At 42.6% G+C, this 23113-nt stretch overlaps 2 protein-coding genes across 2 annotated transcripts in view; one reads left to right on the plus strand and one right to left on the minus strand.

Annotated features, from left to right (window-relative positions):
- The window catches only part of EIF2AK3 (eukaryotic translation initiation factor 2 alpha kinase 3), a 34025-nt gene extending 17935 nt beyond the window's left edge, over positions 1-16090 (plus strand). The window contains exons 8-17 of the mRNA XM_033169071.1: positions 1170-1292; positions 2984-3204; positions 4315-4427; positions 5806-5928; positions 6319-6468; positions 7970-8744; positions 10370-10537; positions 12030-12131; positions 13861-13923; positions 15047-16090. Of these exons, the coding sequence (XP_033024962.1) occupies positions 1170-1292; positions 2984-3204; positions 4315-4427; positions 5806-5928; positions 6319-6468; positions 7970-8744; positions 10370-10537; positions 12030-12131; positions 13861-13923; positions 15047-15211 (2003 nt within the window). The 3' untranslated portion in view covers positions 15212-16090. The remainder of the gene's footprint in view (positions 1-1169; positions 1293-2983; positions 3205-4314; positions 4428-5805; positions 5929-6318; positions 6469-7969; positions 8745-10369; positions 10538-12029; positions 12132-13860; positions 13924-15046) is intronic.
- Positions 16091-16973: 883 nt separating this feature from the next.
- Positions 16974-18354, minus strand: LOC117057982 (histamine H2 receptor-like). The gene is made up of 2 exons (XM_033168820.1): positions 18266-18354; positions 16974-17698 (listed from the first exon to the last, which is right to left on the minus strand). The coding sequence occupies exons 1-2, from the start codon at positions 18352-18354 to the stop codon at positions 17035-17037; spliced, it is 753 nt and encodes a 250-aa protein (XP_033024711.1). The 3' UTR covers positions 16974-17034.
- Positions 18355-23113: the final 4759 nt, after the last annotated feature.

Here is a 23113-nt window from a genome sequence, read left to right on the forward strand (position 1 = left end):
CTTTACATCAAGTGTGGGAACCTTTGGCCCTCCAGACATTGCTCTACTACGACAACTCCCATCAGCCCCAGCAAGCTTGGCCAATGGCCAAGAATAATGGGAGTTGTAGTCCAGCAACATCTAGAGGTTCACATGCTCCCCACTCTTGCTTTACATATAAGCTACATTTGTCAGAATACTTGTAAATATTTTAAGACACGACACACCATGGCATATTATTTTCTAACCTTGTTTATGTTTTGAGTGGTGGGAGGGAACGAAAGCACCGAAAAAGTACTGGGAATTTATTTATTTGTTAATTCATTCTAAGGATAGCCATCTGAAACAAGTTAATTGCAACTTTAATTTTTTTATATTAGACTGATCATTACTGATTCATTACTGATTACTGATCATTCCGAAGTGCCAGTTTAGCTGGCATTATATTTATTCATTTGTTTACTAATTCTAGTACATAAAGCATTTCTAAAAATGGAAGATTTTCCATGGAAAAGCTAAAAAAAAATTAAAAAAATTCTTCCAATAGCACCTTGGAGACCAACTAAGTATGAGCTTTTGTGTGCATGCACACTTCTTCAGATAGAAGAACTATCACTGCTTATTGAGTTTTCCAGCTGTGGCGTTTTAACAATTGTCCAGGTGCACATTTCCCCCCCAACAATAGAAGAACTTGAAATTTATAGAACAGGGGTAAGGAACCTCCAGCCTGCAGGCCAATATTTGTCTGCCAGGGGATCCAAATTTGGCCTGCAAGGCCCCCCCCCCAAAAGAAAACCCCAGCTACACCCACCTGTCAATCAGTCAGCTGACTGGTGGGGTTCAGTCCTGCTTGGTGCTGCTTCACTAGTATTTTCCCAGTGGGGAATGTGCTAGCAAAGTGGACTGTCTCTCTCCACCATCAGGTCACCTTTCCAGGGTGGGTAGGACCACCCACTTGTCTGTTACCTGTCAGTCATGATATGGTACCTGTCTAAGTTGGTCCTCAGTGTGGGGGGAGATGAAGATCTGGCCCACCAGGCCAAAAAGGCTCCTCACCCCTGCTCTAGATGATGGTAGCCATTTCTAGAAGTGCTATTTAGGATTTCCGAAAGGTTTTATGCATGCAGGAATGCTCATTCAAATGTAATGTGTGAAACAGACTCGCTCTGAAAATTATGTTTTGTTTCTAGATTCTCCTTCTAGAACTCCTGTGCTGGTGGGATCAGATGAGTTTGATAAATGTCTCAGCAATGACAAGTTTTCTCACGAAGAATACAGTAATGGTGCCCTTTCCGTACTGCAGTATCCCTATGGTGTGTGTGAGCTATGCTTTGTTTTCATCCATGGTTTTGATTAGAGATGTAAAATTTCTGGAAATTTTGAAGCTCAGAAAACTGTTTTTTCCCCCCAGGAGGAAATGGAAATTTTCGGAAAAATTGAAAAAATGCTGCATTAGCACTTCTTTTTTTCTTTCCAGATTGAAAGTCATTCTGTTACTTTAGAAACATAAAATATAACTATGGACAATTTTAATGGGCATAAAATTATCACAACTAGCATATTAAAAATACAGTGTATTTTATTATTACAAACATAATTTACTTTTAAAATAATATTTATTTGTATTTGTAACAAATGGAGCAACAATCTCCTGACCTGTTTACTAGTTTATGTGGAAGGGGAAAAAACTCCATAAAATAATTTTTAAAAATCCAGAAGTAACAATTATTCATATTTCCTCTCCACAGTATTTAAAAAAAACATTCTCATAAAAAGAACTGAAGAAGGAAGTGGGACTAAGTTTCGATGAATGGGCATGAAATTTAATCAGAATCATTTTCTGAGCTGTAATTAAGTATATACTTTCAGGCCTTTTTTGTTGCTCTATATTTTCTTCCAGTGCTTTGAGGCCTAGTGAAGAGGAACAGAACCAATGCATACCACACTGAAACCTTTTTCTTTTCTGGTGACAACAGCACCTCCTAAAGGAAGAAACATATCTTGTTCCTGTATTGGAGAGTTCAGTTTGTAACCTAGCACTTGCTTGTCCTCACATAAATTAGAATAATCTGATACCATACATATTTTTTAGAAATGATTTATAAAATATTTGAACCCCTTATCTTAAAATATTTTATTCATCATGTTAAAATAAAACATTCCATAATCTATTTTTTATTTTTCCAATTTTTCAGAAAAAAACAAAAAAGGCTTCCAGTTTTTTTCCGGGCCTTCACATCTCTAGTTTTGATGGGTGAAACCCCTAGCTCCTTTTTATACTTACAGTAACAAAACCTAGTTAAAATAAATCATGGTATCTGTGGAACCCTAATTGTTAGCCTCTAAATAAATTGAGATGGCTGTCTTCTGAATACTGGAAGAGTTTCTCTGCCCTATAGAGGACCTCAGCCCAAGGAGGCTTTCTGCATCGTTCTTGAAGAGCAGCCTCCATGCTGCATTGCAAAACCCATCTCGAAAGGAAGGAGACCCACGAGGAAAGTTCAATCCCTGGTATCTCCAGTTAGGGCTGGGAGAGACCTGAAATCCTGGAAAGTCTATGCCATTTCGCATAGACCAAGTGTGGGGAACCATTAGCCCTCCAGATGTTGCAGAACTACAATTCCCATCATGCTAACTGGTTGTAGCTCAGAAACATACAGAGGGCCAAAGATTCCCCACACTTGATGTAGACTGTACTGAGCCAGATGGACCAATGGTTTGACTTGCTAGCTTTCTATGAGATTTCAAAAATGTTATAGTATGGTATAGAGTCACTGTTCAGAGGACAAAATATCAAAATTCTCACTAGATTTGCCTAAAGTTGGCCATATTCTTTAGGTTCTAGCCACTTCTTTAGGTTCTTTGGCCGCCACATGGGTTTTTCACTGGTCAACAACATTTGAAAGGGGAAATTTTATTTATCGAAAGATTAGTACTACCTGATGGTTTTTAGATTTACAAAAGCATTCTTATACCCTTTGTTCATTTTTTTTAAAAAATACAGATAACGGATATTTTTTGCCCTACTACACTCGAGAGAGGCACAGACGAAGCACCCAGATCACCGTGAGATTTGCTGACATGAACTATCCACAAAACACCCGCAAAAAAGATCCAGTTCTACTTCTGCACTGGTGGAAAGAAATCATTAGCACCATCGTATTATGCATTGCGGCCACAACTTTTATTGTGCGTAGACTTTTCCATCCGCATGTTCGCAGCCGAGTAAGTAGAGTGAATCGATTCTTGGAAGTGTAACTGCATGTTTTCCCTTTTGAGGCTTTTCGTGTTTGAGATTACATTTATTCAAGTAATGAAATGCAGCTCTTACGAACTTGATACAGTGGTACCTCGGGTTACGTACCCGATCCGTTCCGGGGTGCTGTTCACACCCCTAAAAGTACGTAACCTGAGCGTCCATTTTGCGCATGCACAAATTGTGATATTGCGTTTCTGCGCATGCGCAGACCGCGCGGGCATGCGTAGAAGCATCCGCGTGCCGAAAAGCACTTCCAGGTTACCGGAGTACATAACCCGAAAATTCGTAAGCCGAAGCGGGCGTAACCCGAGGTACAATTGTACAAGCTTGCTTGAGTTTCATGTAAATCAATAGGTTGTCATAAGAACTGACTACTAGATCATCTCAGGCACTTGTCCTGATCATTACTTTTAATAGAAATTTATACAACCAGGTAGTTATATCTAGAGCAAGAACTTCCCTTTGAAGCTGTGCTTTGAAGCTTCCACGTTGCAGTTGAGTTGCAATGATCATGTTTTCGCAGTTCTAGATGCAGTGAACTTTTTAATCTTCCTCTTTTCTAATTATCTGACAAACGGTTGTACAGCATCTAGAGTTTGAGGCAGTTTATAAATGATAAAATGTTATTCCAGGTGTAAAGCACGTGGCGATTGCCATGTGCAGTTACGATTACCCAAGATGTGAATGATGACACCACTTCCTCGGTGCCTATCCCATCTTGCAGCTTAGGTATTTTTAATTATTTAAAGGTTTTCAAGGCTTCAACGATCCTCTGCTGTGTCACTCCAGAGTGGAAAAGCTCATCTAGTATTAGAAGGGTGTGGAAAAATGTTGTTGGCAAACTATTGCTCTGTCCTCAAAGCAACTCCCTGCCATGTCATGCAGGGAGTTACTGTTACCAAAAACAACCTCCAAATGTTAGCTTATGAAAATCATGTCCTTTCTCTCCCCCAACCCCCAATTTTTGTGTGTGGTGACCGGGATGTAGCACTACCTTTTACATTTTATTCTTCCATCCTTGTCAATAAAGTTAGTATTGAGCTGCCTCAATTATAAACAATCTGTTCCTATCTCAGCAGCGGAAGGAGTCCGAAACTCAGTGTCAGACAGACAGTAAATATGAACCTGCTATTGGACAGGTTAAAGATAACAGCTGTGGTGACTTTCAGAACTCTGGATATGTGTCAAGGTAAAAGCAATTATTTTCTATCCCTCTCTTCTGTGCGCCATTCAGAGTGTAATGGACTTGCATTCTTTCTGAGTCCCTCTTTCCAAAAGCAATTCTCCTTCTCCATAAAACTCAACAAGCCATCCCTCAAACTCAGGGGAGCTTTAAAAGGAGCCTCCTACATGGCACAAGGTACAGTTTTTAAGAGGAAATAAGTGGGGAAAGTGTATGTTCTCTGTTGTGGCTCTGAAATGTGGGGTGGGTGCTGTTAGAGGCATACTTACTTAAAAGATGCCATTTGCGTGGAAAGTGTTTCCTTAAATAAATAAAAAAATATGCTCTAGTTGCCAAAAGATGTTACATTGGAGTACAATGTGGTAGGTTGTAGCTCAGTGATAAGAGCACATGCATCTTCTGCAGAAGGCCCCAGATTCAATCCCTGGTATCCCCAGTTAGGGCTGGGGAGGACTCCTGTATGACACCCTGGAGAGGTGCTCCGAGTCATTGTTAACAGGTAAAGGTGAAGGACCCCTGGATGGTTAAGTCCACTCAAATGTGACTATGGGGTGCGGTGCTCATCTCGCTTCAACAATACCCAACTGGACATACTAATGGTCTGATAAGGTGTAAGGAATCTTCCTATGTTTTAAGAGGAGTATTTGGCTGAATGTACTTAAACCACTATGGATGCGGGTGGCGCTGTGGGTTAAACTACAGAGCCTAGGGCTTGCTGATCAGAAGTTGGCGGTTCAAATCCCTGCGACGGGGTGAGCTCCCGTTGCTCGGTCCCAGCTCCTGCCCACCTAGCAGTTCGAAAGCACGTCAAAGTGCAAGTAGATAAATAGGTACCACTCTGGCGGGAAGGTAAACGGCGTTTCCGTGCGCTGCTCTGGTTTTCCAGAAGCGGCTTTGTCATGCTGGCCACATGACCCGGAAGCTGTACGCCGGCTCCCTCGGCCAGTAATGCGAGATGAGCGGCGCAACCCCAGAGTTGGACATGACTGGACCTAATGGTCAGGGGTCCCTTACATTTACCTTTACTTAAACTACCGTTGTGTGCAAAAGTAAACCAAAATACGTCTCTAGTACAGTGGTACCTCTACTTATGGACGCGATCCATTCCGGGGTGCCGTCCGTAAGTAGAGCGCCGCTTCTGCGTGTGCGCGTGACGCGATACGAGTGCCTCTGTGCATGCACGAAGTGTGCAGATCGTTCCTGCGCATGCGCAAAGTGGCGAACCCGTAAGTTAACTATTCCAGGTTTGCCGCATTCGTAACCTGAAAAAACGCAACGTGAAGCAAACGCAACTCGGGGTATGACTGTATTTTAGATGAACTGCTGATCATCATCATCATAATCAGATCTTAATCACAAGCATTTTTCCTTCTTTCTTTTGCAGATATCTAACCGACTTTGAGCCAATTCAGTGTCTAGGTCGTGGAGGATTTGGAGTAGTGTTTGAAGCCAGAAATAAAGTGGATGACTGCAATTATGCTATTAAAAGAATTCGTCTTCCAAATAGGTGAGTAAATGTCTTTTTATTATCTAGTTTCCTTTATGTGATGCATCTCTAGGTGGCACTGTGGTCCACATGTCAGTCCTACTTGGTCTCATCCTAGGACATGTCTTGCATACCAAAAGAGTTCCCGGGGCATTGTTGAACATTTTCTTAGGTACTTTTTCTCATCCCAACAAAGCAGAAAAAACTGTGTTAATAATAAGTTGCTGCACTTACCTGTTGATTACAAAGTGTACCTCTAGTGTGGTGTCCACACACCAGAGCATGAGACTCAAAGCAGAATTTTTTCTTTTCTAAATTAAAATAACCATGACAGTTAAAAGTTGTCTCAGTTCATCACCCACAGAGAACTGACTTCTTATTTATTTGACATCATTACTCTTTCAATTTTAGGGAATTGGCTCGTGAGAAGGTGATGCGTGAAGTAAAAGCATTAGCAAAACTTGAGCATCCTTGTATTGTTCGGTATTTCAATGCATGGCTGGAAGCGCCACCTGAAAGCTGGCAGGAAAGAATGGACAAACTCTGGCTAAAAGATGAAAGGTATCACTTTCAGTTCCTGGAAAGTCTCGGGAAAGTATTATACTTCCCTGGAAAGTATTGTACTCCCAGCTGCAAGAAATGAGAAAGCTCTATATTTCTGCACTGCAACTTCTAGTTTGTATAAAAATTGTGTATTGTTCTATGAGTCCTTGTTTAGCGGTCTCTACTGGATTTGTTTTGCACTAGCTTTTAAAACAGAGCATGCATGTACTTGGACATCATCTTACTGCTTTGTTTCAGAACTTCTGTTTTTTTTCTTTATGGGCTTTATGCAAGTACACATACAGGACCTGCATCTGCACAGGAAACAGGACATGGTCTCAGGCAAATGATGGAACCACCCTGTAGAAGCTAAGCAGGCTTGGGTCTGGCTGGTGCCTGGGTGGGAGATATACCTGAGAACCTCCACTTTGAAATTCACGATGGAAGAAAAGTGAGATGTTAATACAATAATCAGACACTTCTAGAGCTTAAAAAGGTGGGAGAAAGTACACCCCCTCTCTTTAAGAGAAGTTTTGAAGGAGCATCATGGAGAATTTTCTCTCGAGCTTTTGTGGGCTCCCCCCCCCCCCGTACTGTAGTTATTTCTTAGGCCTTCAGTAGCCATGAGAACTGCCTGGCCTTGCATGTGCTATGACACCTTTTAAAACTCTCATTGCTGTGGGATGAAGGTCTCCAATCCCCAGGAACAAAAAGCCTTCTTGGGAGAGGAGCAGAAGGTGGTATTGTGCATTTTCTGCTTCAACGTTTACTAAGCAGGCTTGATGAAATAGTACTCTGCACTTTGTTACTTTGTGGGAATGGGCTTTAAAAGCCTGTAATGTGCTGTTTGCCAACCATCTTCTGGCTTTTGGATAGGGATTGTCTCCTGACCCTGATGCTGGCATTTCTGCTTTCTGAGGTTTGAGGCCTTCAGGTTCTGAGACTTCTTTAGTACAACCTTCATCGCAGCCTGGATTCTCAAATGGGATTCCATCTGCATCATTGACCCTTGTAATCTCCGTGCATTGTTTGGGCTTGAAGGAATATTGTAAAAACCATGCAGTCAAAGCCAAGGGACTTAGCTGTGACCTAGACAACTGACAGTGGCTTGGACACTGACTCAGAGGGAGAGGGGCAAACTGAGTCAGTTGCACAACGCACTATCTGAGCCTGAGCGCAGATGGAATGACAAGAAGAACAATCAGTGATGTGGTTTTCCAGAACATTTGGTGGTAGGAGTGCAACCTCACAGGAAAGTATCAAAAGCGTTCAGGGGGACATTCCTTGTTACACTGTCCATAGGTAAAAAGGTAAAACACTGATGGTTGAAAAAACAACGGCGAAAAAAATATTTGATGGTAGGTGGTGACAGTTTTCTTTATGTTAGTTTAACTTGTTTATACTTCTATTTTGAGAAAGAAAATCCAAAGCTGTCCTGATACTGTTCTTTAGGTAATGCATTTTAAAATGACCAAAAGTTTTGTAATGTTCTGTTCTCCTTTTTTTTTTTTTAATTAAGTACTGATTGGCCACTCAGTTCTCCCAGCCCAATGGAAGTGCCGTCATTTAAAATTAGAACTGAGCCGTTCTCTGCAAAGGAACACATTGAAGTTATTGCCACATCTGTAGAAAGGAAGACCTTGCTTTCTGTTGGGATACCTTGTGGCCAATCGGATTCATCAGAGAGCCAGTTCTCCCCTTTGGAATTCTCTGCCATTGATAACGGAGACTTGAGCCAGTTGGCAGATCCTGTGTCAAACATGCAAGACAGCTTCCTTGCCGACTGTGATATGGAGGGTAGTACTGTTGATGAAAATGATCCTGGACACTCCTTTGAACTTTGTCTTCCAGCCATGCCAGCAGTGAGAGTGAGGGAGAGGACCTCTTCGTCTATTGTCTTTGAAGACTCTGGTTGTGATAATACTTCTAGTAAAGAAAGCAACACGGATGACTCACTTGACGATAGCCACTGTGAGGATAAAGCAACAAGCCCAAAAGGATCCAGTAACAGGAAGTCATCCTCAGCAAGCCCTTTATCTGTTTCTCCACCAAGACCAACGTCCTTAAGTTTAGACTTCTCGAAGAACTCTGCACAAAAAGCCATGCCTACCACTCCAAAAGTGTACCTTTACATTCAGATGCAGCTCTGTAGGAAAGAAAACCTCAAAGACTGGATGAACAGAAGATGTACGATAGAGGAGAGAGACAGGACAGATTGCCTGCTGATCTTTCTACAGATAGCTGAAGCTGTTCAGTTTCTGCATGGGAAAGGGTTAATGCATCGGGACCTCAAGGTTTGTACCAAACAACAACAACACCATGACTATAAACTTTCAGTTCCTTAGCACAAGCTAGTTAGGAGTCTGCATGTGGATGCTTGGGAACCCCATGAATTGTGTTCGTTGCTCTTTGCCCTTTAGCAGAGTATCAAATGAGGGATTAGTGTGGCTGACCCAGCGTCCAAACTGGGAACTATAACACAATGCTCCCACAGGAGTTGCTACATCTTCCTTGTGCAACTTCACTGTTTGATTTAAGATGCAGCTTTTCAAGGAACTGACATGACATTAAGAAACCATTCTATTTGAAATGTACTTGATAGGATCTTAAGCAGTTGGTTACATCAATTCAGATTTCTTTCTCCATATGATTATTTCTTCTTGGGCATTCTACCTGCGTCAGAACATCCTACTTGTTCATTAGTTGTAGATGCGTGTTACACACACATGCGGATTAAGCTTTCAGTTGTTCCCCTTTGTATATCTCCGCATGCCCCTTCACCCTCTAGCATGTCTATAAACTGAAAAGAATCTGAGAAGGAGTATTTTCGAGGCAGTCTGATTTAAGAGGGAGCTTAGTCAAATTCAGAGTCGACCCATTCAACGCATTCCTTACTTAGTGGGCCTTCTCAGAGTAGAACTAAGTTGACTACAATCCCAAAATTTGTAATAACATGTTCCCCCATTTTATTGGGCACTAGAATGTTTATTTCTGTGAATGGCTTGTGCACTTACTAAGGCCTTAATCTAGTACTTGGGGAAAATACTAAGAATGTGTAAGGGTGATGATGAATACACCATGTCCTTGGTTTCTGTCCATTGGTCATGTGCCACTTTCAATGCAGCAGGTGCCAGAAGGTCCCTTGTGGCCAAGAAGCAAACCAAGGCAAAACACTTCTACCAAAAACACTGCAGCTTAAGAGTTGAGAGCATTGTTGATTCCTTTGGTTTCTGCAGCCTTTCCTCTTGCCTCCAAGGAACATTGCCCTCCGCTGAAGAGAAGGCTATGCAGTCTCAGAGGGATCAGCAATGGCTTTGGCAACTCAGATAACTTTTCCCCCTGATCTCCCCCATGCAGCTTCTTAATGTGAACCACCTTGGGGGTTGACATAAGGCAGAATGGTGGCGGATATGCTTTCAAAAGAGGGGGGGAAAGCTCCTTCAAAGAATTGGTTGCACTTCTGTGAGCTTTAGCGCAGGTACAATCTGGCCTATGAAACCAAGGAGTTTCAGTCACAGAGCAAACTGCAAGCAGGAGGAAGAGGGAGAAATGTGTGTGCTTCTCACATCACTTCCTCATCAAAATACTACCCTTGTTTGGCATAATGCGGCCACTGTGGGACACTCTGCCGCTGCTTTACACCAGTAAAGTGTGCCACCACTGCTTGTATTTTATTTTGAAGCTGTTGTCCTGCAGCAAAGCCAACAGAATCTTCAGGATGGCTTTTAGATCAGCACATGCGGGTTTGACATTTTGGGTAAACAAAGGCCATCTTCCACAAATGTTGTAGGGCTCAGCAGATTAGGAAAATGTATTGAAACAATTGAACAGCAACTACTAGATGTGGACAGTAAGCTAGGTCTTACTTAATATATTGACTTTGTCCTCCACGTGCTCACTGGATCTGTTTTTCTTCTAGCCCTCCAACATATTCTTCACAATGGATGACATAGTAAAAGTTGGGGATTTGGGGCTCGTGACGGAAATGGACCAAGACGAAGAAGACAACTCTGTTCTAACACCAATGCCAGCTTATGACAGGCACACGGGGCAAGTTGGGACCAAGCTCTACATGAGCCCAGAACAGGTGCGCTCTGTGCCTTGGTTTTAATCAGCAGAGCTAAATGCCACTTTAATTTTTAAAATCTAGATGCTAGAGCAGCTTATTGACTATAAATATGAACTGTGAACCAGGAAGCTGTTTTTTTTCTAAATCTAGTCTCGGGTACAAGCTGACTAAGTGACATTGGACAAACAACTCTTTTTTTCCCAGTCTCAGCACTCCTCTACAATATGGGAATAGGGACCTCCGGGTATAAGGCGGTAAATAAATTGAATAAATAATAATAATAATAATAATAATAATAATAATAATAATAATAATATTTCTGATCCATGTTACAAGGTTGTAGTGAGGAATGCTGAGAGTGTGTGTGGTGTGTGTGTAACTTTATATTATATTTATATTATATTAGCTTTCATTACATTCATTGGTGGCTGGTTTTTAAAAATCCTGTACACAGGAGAATCATATAACTTCAACTTTTTGTAGGTGTAGAACAATGTTTTAAAATATTTCTGGGTGTCATTACGTTTTTTCAGACAGTTGTTGTTGCTTAGTCGTGTCCAACTCTTCATGACCCCATGGACCTGAGCACGCCAGACACTCCTGTCTTCCACTGCCTCCCGCAGTTTGGCCAAACTCATGTTGGTAGCTTCGAGAACACTGTCCAGCCATCTCGTTCTCTGTCGTCCCCTTCTCCTTGTGCCCTCCATCTTCCCCAACATCAGGGTCTTTTCCAGGGAGTCTTCTCTTCTCATGAGGTGGCCTAAGTATTGGAGCCTCAGCTGCAGGATCTGTCCTTCCAGTGAGCACTTTAGACAGTATAGGGTGTCAAAGAACAGATATTTGCAAGTGTGGCCTGCAATAAAATGTTGCAGTGTGAAGTGCTCCTGTTTACTGTCCTGCCAGCCATGCCCTCTTACATGATATTCCATCCCGTCCCTGCTATCCGTTCACCCTTCAAGAGACTCATAGTGGTTGCTCTGTCCTCATTGGTCTGTTTTGAACTGGAGTCCGTTAGGGTTCTTTCTAAAGATGCTTCATAACTGCAGCTTCATGGTACCCCTGAACATCCCAATAACTACCTCTTCTCAGTTGGTGCCACTTGGGTTATAGTTTATTAGAGGGAGGAGTTATTGTTGTGAACAACATTTTATTCAAAAATACACACCATTCATGGGTTGGTGTATATGTTTCCCACATTCTTCAACTTTGTTGCATGTATTAGTTGGCTGCTGTTATGAAGTAGATTTTTTAGTTACAGGCATAGTAAGTCTATACCATTTTCAGGCTCTTCAAGTAATTGTGGTGTCGTACAATCAAATTATTATCCATTAATGTTTATTAAAACCAGCTAAAAATGATTAGATCTCGGCTGATACACAGTTCGCTCCAGTTCTGTATATTTTGTTGGGTTTGGGCAGAGACAGGTGTAGGAAGGAATAACTGTGGCTTATATGAGTCCAAAAGATCCAATTCCCTGACCACCACTTTTTTTTTGTCTTGAATTCTCTAGGTCTATGGAAACGCTTATTCACACAAAGTGGATATCTTTTCTTTGGGGCTGATCTTGTTTGAGCTCCTTTACCCTTTCAGCACTCAAATGGAGAGAGTCACGGTAGGTACCTCCTGCTGGAAGCTATCCTTCTCTCTTCCCGGTGAGAAAGTAGATTTTAGCTTAGCAATAAGATAAAAGTTGGGTGTGCAGGATACTACAGAATCATTGGCATGGAGTTGTGGGTTCATAATATCGCTGGAGAAGCAAACTAAATACAGCTCGGGTGTTCTGGAGACACCGTAGGCAGGGACACCTGTAAAAGTATGTTGCTATGTAGATTGCAGACTACCCCAAGTGCTCAAACTGAGCTCAAGTTGGGGCTGGTTTTCATATCATTTTTTGAAAGCTTGTGCAATATAAAGGGAATGATGGTTGCAATACCTATTTGGGGAAGCTTTCTTGCATCAGAGGCAAGATGTGACCTTTCATAATTATCCTTACGGTACATTTTAAATGTACTGTAAATTCTGGCGTATAAGACTACTTTTTAATCCAGGAAAATCTCAAAAGTTGGGGGTCGTCTTATACGCCGGGTGGAGAATCTGTGGTCGAGTATATCTCAAACTCTATATTTTAGCTGGAAAAGTTGGGGGTCGTCTTATACGCCCAGTTGTCTTATACCCCGGAATATACGCTATGTGTAATGATCTCTCCACCATTACCACCCCAAAATAAGGAGCCTTTGCTCTGGTAATTGCTGGTCTTGATTTTGTAAATTCTTCTTTTTAAAATATGTTCGTCCACTGAAGGGAAACCCCAAATGTTACATATAAAAAGGATTCGAGCTTCCATGGAACCTGAAATGTGTACTAAACCCAAAAGCATTAAATTGGGGTGGGGGGGGGGAGAGACTGGATCCCGCACAGTGCCTGCTCCCCCCTCCTTCATTAAACAGCTCTCCTGGGCTGGCTATCCATAGAATTGTACAGTTAGGGGGGGCACCCTAGGGTTAATCTGGTCCAACTCCCTATAATGCAGGAATCTGAACTACAGCATCCATGGCAGTTACTGTGACCACCTAATGGCAGTCAGATGAACTGCAAAGTGTGATGACACCTTACATTTTTATGTATCTAGGAAGACATAAAATAACTGGAGTATTTTAATACAACTATGCAGATAGAGATGTTCATGATTTCTATAATTTCTCCCTACTGTGAAATATTTGCTATTTCAGTAGCAGGGCAGACCCTTTTGTACACCGAATTACAAAATTGCAACTGACAGGCCCTACTCTGATGGTTTTCAATCTAAAACCCAATGTGTGATGGGATAAATAACAGAGGTAGTGCTATAATGATAATGATGATGATGATGATATAATTAATAAATGTATTACTTATACCCCACCCACCTGGCTGGGCCTCCCCACCCACTCTGGGAGGCATCCAACAGGATATTAAAAACACAATAAACATCAAACATTAAAAACTTCCCTAAACAGGGCTGTCTTCAGGTGTCTTCTAAAAGTCAGATAGTTGTTTATTTCCTTGACATCTGGTGGGAGGGCGTTCCACAGGGCGGGCGCCACTACCAAGAAGGCCCTTTGCCTGGTTCCCTGCAACTTCACTTCTCGCAGGGAGGGAACCGCCAGAAGGCCCTTGGCACTGCTTGAAATGCGTGGCAGCTTACGTAGTTTAGGATCTGCATGATTCTGTGCACTCTGGAAAATGTGATTTCTGCTTTTGTTACCTAAAGAATTGCAGTTCAGGGCTTAAAGCTAAAGCAAGTGTATGAACAATGTTTCAAATGACAATACAAAGGCTTTAAAAAAAAATTCTTGTTACAGACACTGAGTGAAGTAAGGAACTTGACATTCCCTCCACTTTTCATTCAGAAATATCCACAGGAGGTGAGTTTTAATATAACTTGTGGTCTGGTTGTGTGGTTTATTTTGTGTGGGTTATAGTTTTAAGCTGTGGAATTTTTTTTTATCTTGGGGGATAACATTTTAACAAGCTGAAATAAATAATGGTGGTGCATAACTTCATTAGAAAATTCACATGGACTTACTTTGATTTCAAAGTACTTACCTGGCAGGGGAGACACCTTGATCAAAGGGGAACATTTTTTATCATGATGTAAATAGATGTTAATGAAAGAAGCCCATAAGATAATTAATGTTGAAAGGGATTCCATTGCATCTTATTTGTGCTTCATTTCTGGTTTATGCTTGCTCTCCTAACACTAGTACTGTATGTCGTTAAATCATTCATTTAAGACTGGCACCACATTAAAAGAAATGTATTTTGCCCACCCTTTTATTTGCTATGCACAAGCAATCCAGTCCTTTTAATGACCGATTAAGTATTCCCAGTCACATGCTTATGTAGTCAAAACTGCACCAGCCACACACAAGAGAGGAATTATCAGTAGACTCAGGTTGACCTTAAGGTACAAAACCTCTGCAGGAAAAAAGTAAGTGGGCATATAATAAAATATTTTTAAATGCTGCCTATAGAAATAAGTGGAGAAATCCACGATATTAATTTAACTGGGGCTAGGCACCACTGTGTCCACAAAACACTCAAATAACCCAAAAATTAGAAGCATGAGCTCTCCTTAATATTAATTAAATCAGTTTGTATGAGTTCCACAAGCAGTTTTCTATTTTAGCTTCAGAGATAGAAATATCAGATACCTCCCTACCGTTCTGTTGGGCAAAAACTTGGGTTAATAATTCATTTCATTGATAAAATTCTTCATTAAAAAAAATCTCTTAGAGTTTTGTAAAGGAAAAAAGTCTTAAGTCCTTCAAGAGAAGTAAGTAATAAGTAAAATATGTATTTAATCACTGGAATTTTAAAATAAAAGATTGGGGTTACAATGAGCCCAAATTGCTTCTCAAATGCAGTGCAAAGAGAGTCTTTGCATTTCTTTTGTAGCTGGGAGGCAGACTAGAGCTGGGCACTGAGGATAACTGAAAGCACCACCACTGCCTGAAATCTCACATATTTCCCCTATTTTCCATTTAGTATGCAATGGTAAAGCACATGCTGTCTCCAAGCCCCACGGAAAGACCAGAGGCTGCAGACATCATCGAAAACCCTTTATTTGAAGACGTCGAGTTCCCAGCAACGCCAGTTCTCAGGCAAAGGTCACGGACAATGAGTACATCCGGAATGAAGCATTCAAGATAGCTGAGTAAACAAGATGGCACAATTATTATGAGCACACTGGACAGATCTCCGAGTGGTCTCCCGGCAGGATAATCCAGCATCAAGCAGTGTCACCGGAATATTCCTGCTCAGAGCTTTATTTTCTCATTTCAGTTTTATGCACAAAATTATCATGGGATGAAGCTAATAGTTTCTGTTTAACGCTTTTCAGACGACTTTCACACCATAACTTGGCCTACCTTAGCTGCGATACACCCTTTGGTGTTTGGATCGTGTTAATATTTTCTAGGGAATTTGGAAAAGATGCCTGTGATGTAAATAGAATTAAATTCTGTATTTTTATAGAACCAAGTGGTCTCTCTAACTCTGATATCTAGGTCCTGATTACATTCATTTAAGACATGAAGACCTTTAAAACAAGCTTAAAATATTTAAAAAAAACCCTCTATATTTTGTCCCTGGAGGATAAAGTAAGAGTCGTTTTACTATTGGTAGCCAGTTCTAGAGCAAATTGTGATTTGTTTCTACACAGTAGAAGTTATTGAAAAGTGTTTAGATGAAGATGGAAGAAGATTTAGTAATAAAAAATCTGGTTGAACCTGGGTTCAAATTACAACAATAACAAATTAAGCATTTATTCATTTTTTGTATTTCCTGGATGTAGCATCCACTGTAATCTTGCGGGCTTGTAGTAATCATTCTGACACATTTCTTTACTAGGATGTTATTGCTTAATAGCACCCTTTTCTCACTGTAAATATGTTAATTTTATTTATAAAATGGCAAGATCAATCCATTTGGGTTGGCGGTGTACAGTATGCACTTGGAACAATTGTTAGGTGCATTTAATTACTGTGACTTCTTTCAAGTCTGATTTAATAAAGTCTTTTTTTATTTAGATGCAGTTGTTTTCCCCCCTTAAATAATAACCAGTGTAACTCCTTTTGCCGTTTTCCATTGGCTGCAATCGAAAGAGCCATGCATCTTTGCCAAATATTTCTCAGTCTCACAGATGGATCACATCCCTCACATTGTACCTAACTCTGGATGGTTAACCAACCCATACTTAACCTCTTTTTTGCAGGCTGCAATAGGAAAAAGAACTGAAAACACCCCGTAGCACACATGACCTTTTGGATCCTAGACAGTATATTCTGATTTCTGCTGCCATTTACGAAGTATAATGCAATTTATATAGTCTCTGCTGAACATCAACATGCCTACTAAGACCAGGGGGTTGACCAGAAAGGTCTTGATTTTGTGGTTAATCCTAGACCATCGATTCTCAAAGTTTACTGCAGTTGTCCCTTCAGAGGTTTAAGAAGGACACTAGTGAGGAACAAAAACAGACAAAAGGAATATCAGCCCTACCTAGCCATTGATTCAAGTGGTGATTCAAGCTGGAGACAGCATCGGAAATAGCGGTGGAGAAACCGAGCCAAAGGGAATAACGGCAGTCGTGGCAAAGGCCGTTGCAGACAACCTGCCAGAATGGCCGTGTCTTATATAGAAAGCTAAAACCCAGGTCTGTAGCTTAATGGATCTAACTCGTGCTCTGCTACATTTGGCACTGAAAGGGCTTGAATCCAGCCCCGGCTAGAATAATCAATGGCTTCTTTTGTTGGCATATTCTAGCTATTTCCCCTTGTAGCTATTCGCCTGCTGCACAAGAAAAAAAACTTCACCATGCTTACGTTTTGCAATACAAGTTCAGCCCAAAATCCGTTTTATATCTAGGGTTCCCATACTGGATGGTGAAGGATTCCAGTGACCCTCCTCCTACCTGCACGCGCGAAGACTTGCAGAGGTTGCAGCAGGGGGCGCGACCGTCGTGTCTGCCCTTGTTATTCAGAGCCGCAGAACACGGATCTCCTTTCCCCTTGCACTCTGGGGTCTTGAGCCGTCTTTGTGAACGTAACTATCGAAACGATATCCTCGACCATGTCCACTTGAGACCTGCGCCTGCAGGCCAGCAGTTTCTTCAGAGCGCGCTGAAAGTCCCGGTTGAGGAAAGCGTAGAGCATTGGGTTGATTGTGGAATTGCAATAGCCCAGCCAGGTGATGATCTTGAAGGTGCCGACAAGAACTTTGCTGGTGGAATTTGACCCTTTGGTGGCTAACCATACGTTGAGGACAAAATACGGCAGCCAACACAGTATGAAGACGGAAATGAGGATGCTGATTGTGCAAGTTGCCTTGTTTTCCAGCTGCAAGCTGTTCTGGCGTTTACTCTGTGGGTGGTAGTGAAGGTCCAGGGTCTGAGACACGATCCGGGAGGCCTTGAGCCTCGATGCGCGGTAGATGAAGAAGTACATGCTGCACATGATGGCGAAGGGGATGAAGAAGGCCAGAGCTGAAGCTACGATGGCAAAAACCCAGTTGGTGACAAAGACGCACTCTCTGCTGGCGTCAAAATCCACGCCGGGTATCTCATTCCAGCCTTTCATGACGGGCAAGAAGGAAATCAGGGAAGAATATATCCAGACAGCGCAGGTCATTAGGATGCACCTGCGAATGAAAAGAAAAGGATACTTGGAACATCTGCTGCTACAACCCTCTTGCTGTAACTGGTGTGCAGGTGGCTGAAGGTGAGCCCATGCTTCGGGCCACGTTGCGGATGGAAAATGAGGAAAGGATCAGGATTTTAGATGCATGCTTCTGCTCCAGGATTGCCAAAAAGAAAATATGTTGCTTTATCGTCATTAGAATACTTGTCATATTCAGACTGATTTCAAGGATGTTCACATTATCTTAGTAAAGTTGTCGCTGTCTTTACTTATCCTATACAGGCGTCCCCCCCACTTAGATGGGGGTCGTGTTCTGGGCCCCTGCACACATAAGCGGAAATCTTGAGTGGGGAGCACCCTCTAAAAAGCCTCTAAACTCGCATTCCCCTCCCCCCCCGGCTTTCCCACTCTCCACATAACACTTTTCAACTAGCCTGAAGGCCATGCAGAAAAAGTGACTGCTTCTGTCGTCTCACCCCGCACATTGCTTGCTAGGCAGGGAGGCTGAGCAGCGTAAACTAAAGCCCTGCGGCGCTTCTGGTCTCTTTGGGGCTTCCTCCACCCTCACTGAGGTCCTCTTTGGGCTCCGGGGGAGGAGGGGTCGTCTCCTTGCGAGCCACAAAGACTGCAGCTTTCCCAGCATTTCCTGGTTTGCATCTATATATTTCCTGCACATAGACGCGGTTGCACACGAGTCAGTTTTGCGTGAGTATAGCAGAAGGGAGACTGAGGCTTAGTAGTTTGTCTGAAGCCACCTGTTTGTTACTCGGAAGAGAAAAGATTCGAAGCGCAAACCTCTTGGGATGCGGATCGCTCAGTAGCTTTAGGATTCAATTTTTATGGAATGTTTTTGAACCAGTTAAGTAATATGCAGCCTTTTCTCAACTACAGAACCCTTTTAAGATCCCATGGCTGGCCATACAAGTTTTCAGCTGGCAATGAAGGTAATACTGTATATACTTGAGTATAAGCCTAGTTTTTCAGCACATTTTCTGTGCTGAAAAAGCTGCCCTCGGCTTATACTCAAGTGAGGCGGGCAGTGGGGGTGGCGAGAAAGAAGCCCTTTCCACTCGAGCCGCCGCTGCCACCCGCTTACCCCAGTCAACCATTCCTTAAGTGTAAAAGAACGGCGGTTCTTGTTCCATTCCTGAACTGCTCACATAAATGCAAACTTTAGACCCCAGAAAGCAGCCTATCAGTTAAGGAAGTATTAAAACCCCACAGGTGCTCACTTTCCCTGGCTCCTGCTTAAACAGGACAGGACCCCAGCCTTCTCTGTATAACACAAGGGAACATTGCGCTGTGGGTTAAACCACAGAGCCCTAGGGCTTGCTGATCAGAAGAATGGCGGTTCGAAACCCCGCGATGGGGTGAGCTCCACAGCGGCAAAGGAGGAAGAGGAAGGAGCAGCCCGAAGGGTTGCTTTCGGGCTGCTTGTTCCTCCTCCTCCACAGCAGCAAAGGTGAACCGGCTTATACTTGAGTCAATAAGCTTTCTCGGGTTTTTGTAGGGAAATTAGGTGCCTCGGCTTATATTCAGGTCGGCTTCTACTCGAGTATATAGGTATATATGCAATTCACTTTCAGACATAAGACTGCACGTTGTTGTTTGTTGTTGTTGTTATTAATCCCATGAGGAATCCTGAAGCTATTTACAATATCATACATAAAACAGTTACATATATGTATATTTGATGACAGCTTATATTTTGAGGCCGAAAGGTATTGATGAAATGGCTCTTAGGTTTTCACTTCCTCCTGAGTTGGAAGAGCAACAATGGCATTTTCATTTCTCAATCCTTAAAACCTGCACATCAGGTTTTGCCACGGAACCTTTGACCGTGTTCCAAAGAGGCTTCGGCAGCTCTGCTCCAACAAGGGGGACGAAACATACTTGCCTTTGCCGCGACATCCTCTTTGAATAGCGATAGGGTGTTACGACAGAGCAGTATCTGTCTAGGCTGATGAAACACAAGGTGACGATGGAAGCCGTGCAGAACATGACGTCAAATGAGATCCAGACTTTGCAGAACTCTCTCCCGAACATCCACATGCCGGTCACTTCATAAACGATGCTGAAATAATAATAATTTATTATTTATACCCTGCCCATCTGGATGGGTTTCCCCAGCCACTCTGACCGGCTCCCAACAGAATATTAAAAACACGATAAAACATCAAACACTAAAAACCTCCCTAAACAGGGCTGCCTTCAGGTGTCTTCTGAAAGTCAAAACAAAATAAATCCTTCCAGTAGCACCTTAGAGACCAACTAAGTTTGTTCTTGGTATGAGCTTTCGTGTGCATGCACACTTCTTCAGATAGTTGTTTACAGTCGTACCTTGGATCTCGAACGCCTTAGCTTCCGAACAAATCAACTCCTTAACAATGAAACCTGGAAGTGAGTGTTCCGGTTTTTGAACGATTTTTGGAAGCTGAACATCCGACGGGGCTTCCGCGGCTTCCGATTGGCTGCAGGAGCTTCCTACAGCCAATCTGAAGCCATGCTTTGGTTTTCGAATGTTTTGGAAACCAAACGGACTTCCGGAACGGATTCCTTTAGACTTCCAAGTTACGACTGAATTTCCTTGACATCTGATGGGAGGGCGTTCCACAGAGAGGGCACCACTATCAAGAAGGCCCTCTGCCTGGTTCCCTGCAACCTCACCTCGCATGGAGGGAACGCCAAAAGGCCCTCGGAGCTGGACCTCAGTCGGCTGAACGATGGAGGTGGAGACACTCCAGGAATACTAGCATCAGGGCTCTACAATCAGTTAAATGTTGAGGGTTTGTTTTTTTTTTTAAGACAATGATTTTCAAGCTTTCCATCTCCAGGGAAAACATTCCACCATGGTTTGTCTGCAAAGAAATGACTTGCATGCCAGCTGTGGATTCTGAAATATGGTCAATGACACCCAGGGACGTGGCCAGATTTATTGTTGACCTTGCATGAACTGGAGGCATTCTAGAAGATGCCCAGCCCTTTCCTGATGCTGGTTGATGATAATAAATAATAATAAATAAATAATTTTTTTATTTATACCCCGCCCTTCCCAGCCAAAAAAAACGGGCTCAGGGCGGCTAACACCAATTAAAATCACAGCAAAAAAACATAAACACAATCAATTTAAAATAACAGATTAAAATACAAATTTAAAAATTCAATATTAAAACTGCAGTCTCATTTTCAAATAACCCACCAATAAAAGAATGAAGCATAAATATTAAACAGAAATGCATTTCCAGCTGATTTCTAACCATCTGTTCTATGTTTTCACTATCAATGGCACAGGGAATAGCAACGTGCAACTAGATTAAACCCCAAACCCCAGGAAGTTGCTTACCTTTGTCAGATTTCTTACCTAAATGGCATCACCAGGCAAGCCACAAGAAAATCTGCCATTGCTAAGGACATGATAAACATATAGGTGACTGTCCGGAGCCTCTTCTCCATCAAGGGGCAGATAAACACCACTGTATTTCCCAAAAGAGTCGCCAAATCTATAAAAGCGAGTATCAGTCCGATTGCCACCTGCTGGAATCCAATGCCTGCTTCTGTCTGATTGGTTCCTGCTTTTACCAAGGACAAGGTGGCTGAACAGATATTGGATAGCAAAGAGATATTTATATCCATCTCTTTTAGTTGGGCTTAAAGCTGAAGAAACCAAGGGCATCGAAGCCAAGTCTGTGAAAAGAGGGCGGGGGGGAGGGATTTTAGTCACTAACAGGTGATTCAATACATTGAGCAACTTGCCGTTATAGGAATAGGAATAATTTACTATTGGCCAAGTACATTTTCCAACATAGCGTATTTTTCGCTCCATAGGGCGCACCGGACCATAGGGTACACCTCGTTTTTAGAGGAGGAAACAAAGGAAAAAAATATTTTTCTGGTTTTCCTCTTCTAAAAGCCCTGTTGTTGTTTTTTGAGGATCAGCTAAAAGTTTTGCAGCTTTTTTTCAAAGGGGGAAAAGCAAAGCTTTTGCAAAGGGGGAAAAGCAAAGAGGAAAAGCCCCATTTTTATGGGGCTCAACTCACATTTCTGCAGCTTCTAAAGGAAAGGGAGCCTTTTCTACAGTTTCCAGACAGATAATCTAATCAGCCAGTCACATGTCGCTGGGGAAACAAACAACCTCCCTCTGCAGCACATTCAACAATGGAGGGCAGGGCTGAAAGGGAGCCGGGACTCTTATCTCTCTCCCGATCTCTTGCTGATCAGCTGCTGAGCAGGGTCCTTTCAACACCCCCTTTTCTCTTTGTAAAATAAAAAGCATGATCCTCTTTTGGCCCCTGGGCAATTCAGCTCCAGGGACAACCATTCACTCCATAAGACGCACAGATATTTCCCCTTACATTTTAGGAGGAAAAAAGTGCGTCTTATGGAGCGAAAAATACGGTACTTGGAATTTGTTTCGGCTACATTGCAATGTAAACATACAGACACTGTTCCCCTCACAATACAAAGAAGCAAAGAAACCCCACCCCTAATTTACCTCCCCTTCAGCTATACAACTACGAATTTAACAATTTAATGGCACAAGGGAAAAAACTATTCTTGTGCCTGGCCGATTTTGTATATGAAGTCCTGTAGCGACGTCCAGATGGAAGTAAATCAAGCAGATGATGGCCGGGATGTAAAGGATCTGCTACAATTCTCTCTGCTTTCTTCCTAACTCGGGTAGCATAAATTGTCTCTATTGAAGGCACGCTAACACCAATTACCCTTTCATAGAAAGGGGGACACGGGTGGCACTGTGGTCTAAACCACTGAGCCTCTTGGGCTTGCCGATCAGGAGGTCGGCAGTTCGAATCCCCACGACGGGGTGAGCTCCCATTGCTTTGTCCCAGCTCCTGCCAACCTTGCAGTTCGAAAGCACACAAAAAATGCAAGTAGCTAAATAACTGCTGTGGCAGGAAGGTAAACGGCGTTTCCGTGTGCTGCTCTGGTTTCGCCAGAAGCGGCTCAGTCATGCTGGCCACATGACCCGGAAAAACTGTCTGCGGACAAACACCAGCTCCCTGGGCCTGTAAAGCGAGACAAGTGCCGCAACTCCAGAGTCATCTGCGACTGGACTTAACAGTCAGGAGTCCTTTACCTTTACCTTTTTGTTCATAGAAATCTATTCATTTGACCAAACTGCAGGAGGCAGTGGAACACAGGAGTGCCTGGCATGCTCTGGTCCATGGGATCACAAAGATTTGGGCACAACTAAACAACAACATTCATAGTGTGCACAGGATAACGGATGGAAGACTTTTGTGGTGAATGAGCCGCTTCATTCATTAGTTAAAGGTGCAAGCTAGCGTTTAAAGGTGCCGGTAAGGAAGGCCAAATAAAAAGCTTCAAATGACAGCAATCAGTCAACAGTATGTGGCACACCTCCTCAGTAGGAACTGGTCACGATGAGCAAGGAAAC

The sequence above is a fragment of the Lacerta agilis genome, chromosome 14 (assembly GCF_009819535.1).
Source record: "Lacerta agilis isolate rLacAgi1 chromosome 14, rLacAgi1.pri, whole genome shotgun sequence".
Classification (NCBI taxonomy): Eukaryota; Metazoa; Chordata; class Lepidosauria; order Squamata; family Lacertidae; genus Lacerta; species Lacerta agilis.

Coding starts and splice junctions, on each gene's coding strand:
- LOC117057982 (XM_033168820.1), bottom strand. CDS start 18,354: ATGCAAACCAGGAAATGCTGGGAAAGCTGCAGTCTTTGTGGCTCGCAA. Junction 17,699..18,265: donor GGAGCCCAAAGAGGACCTCA/GTGAGGGTGGAG, acceptor TTTCATTCGCAG/GTGCATCCTAATGACCTGCG.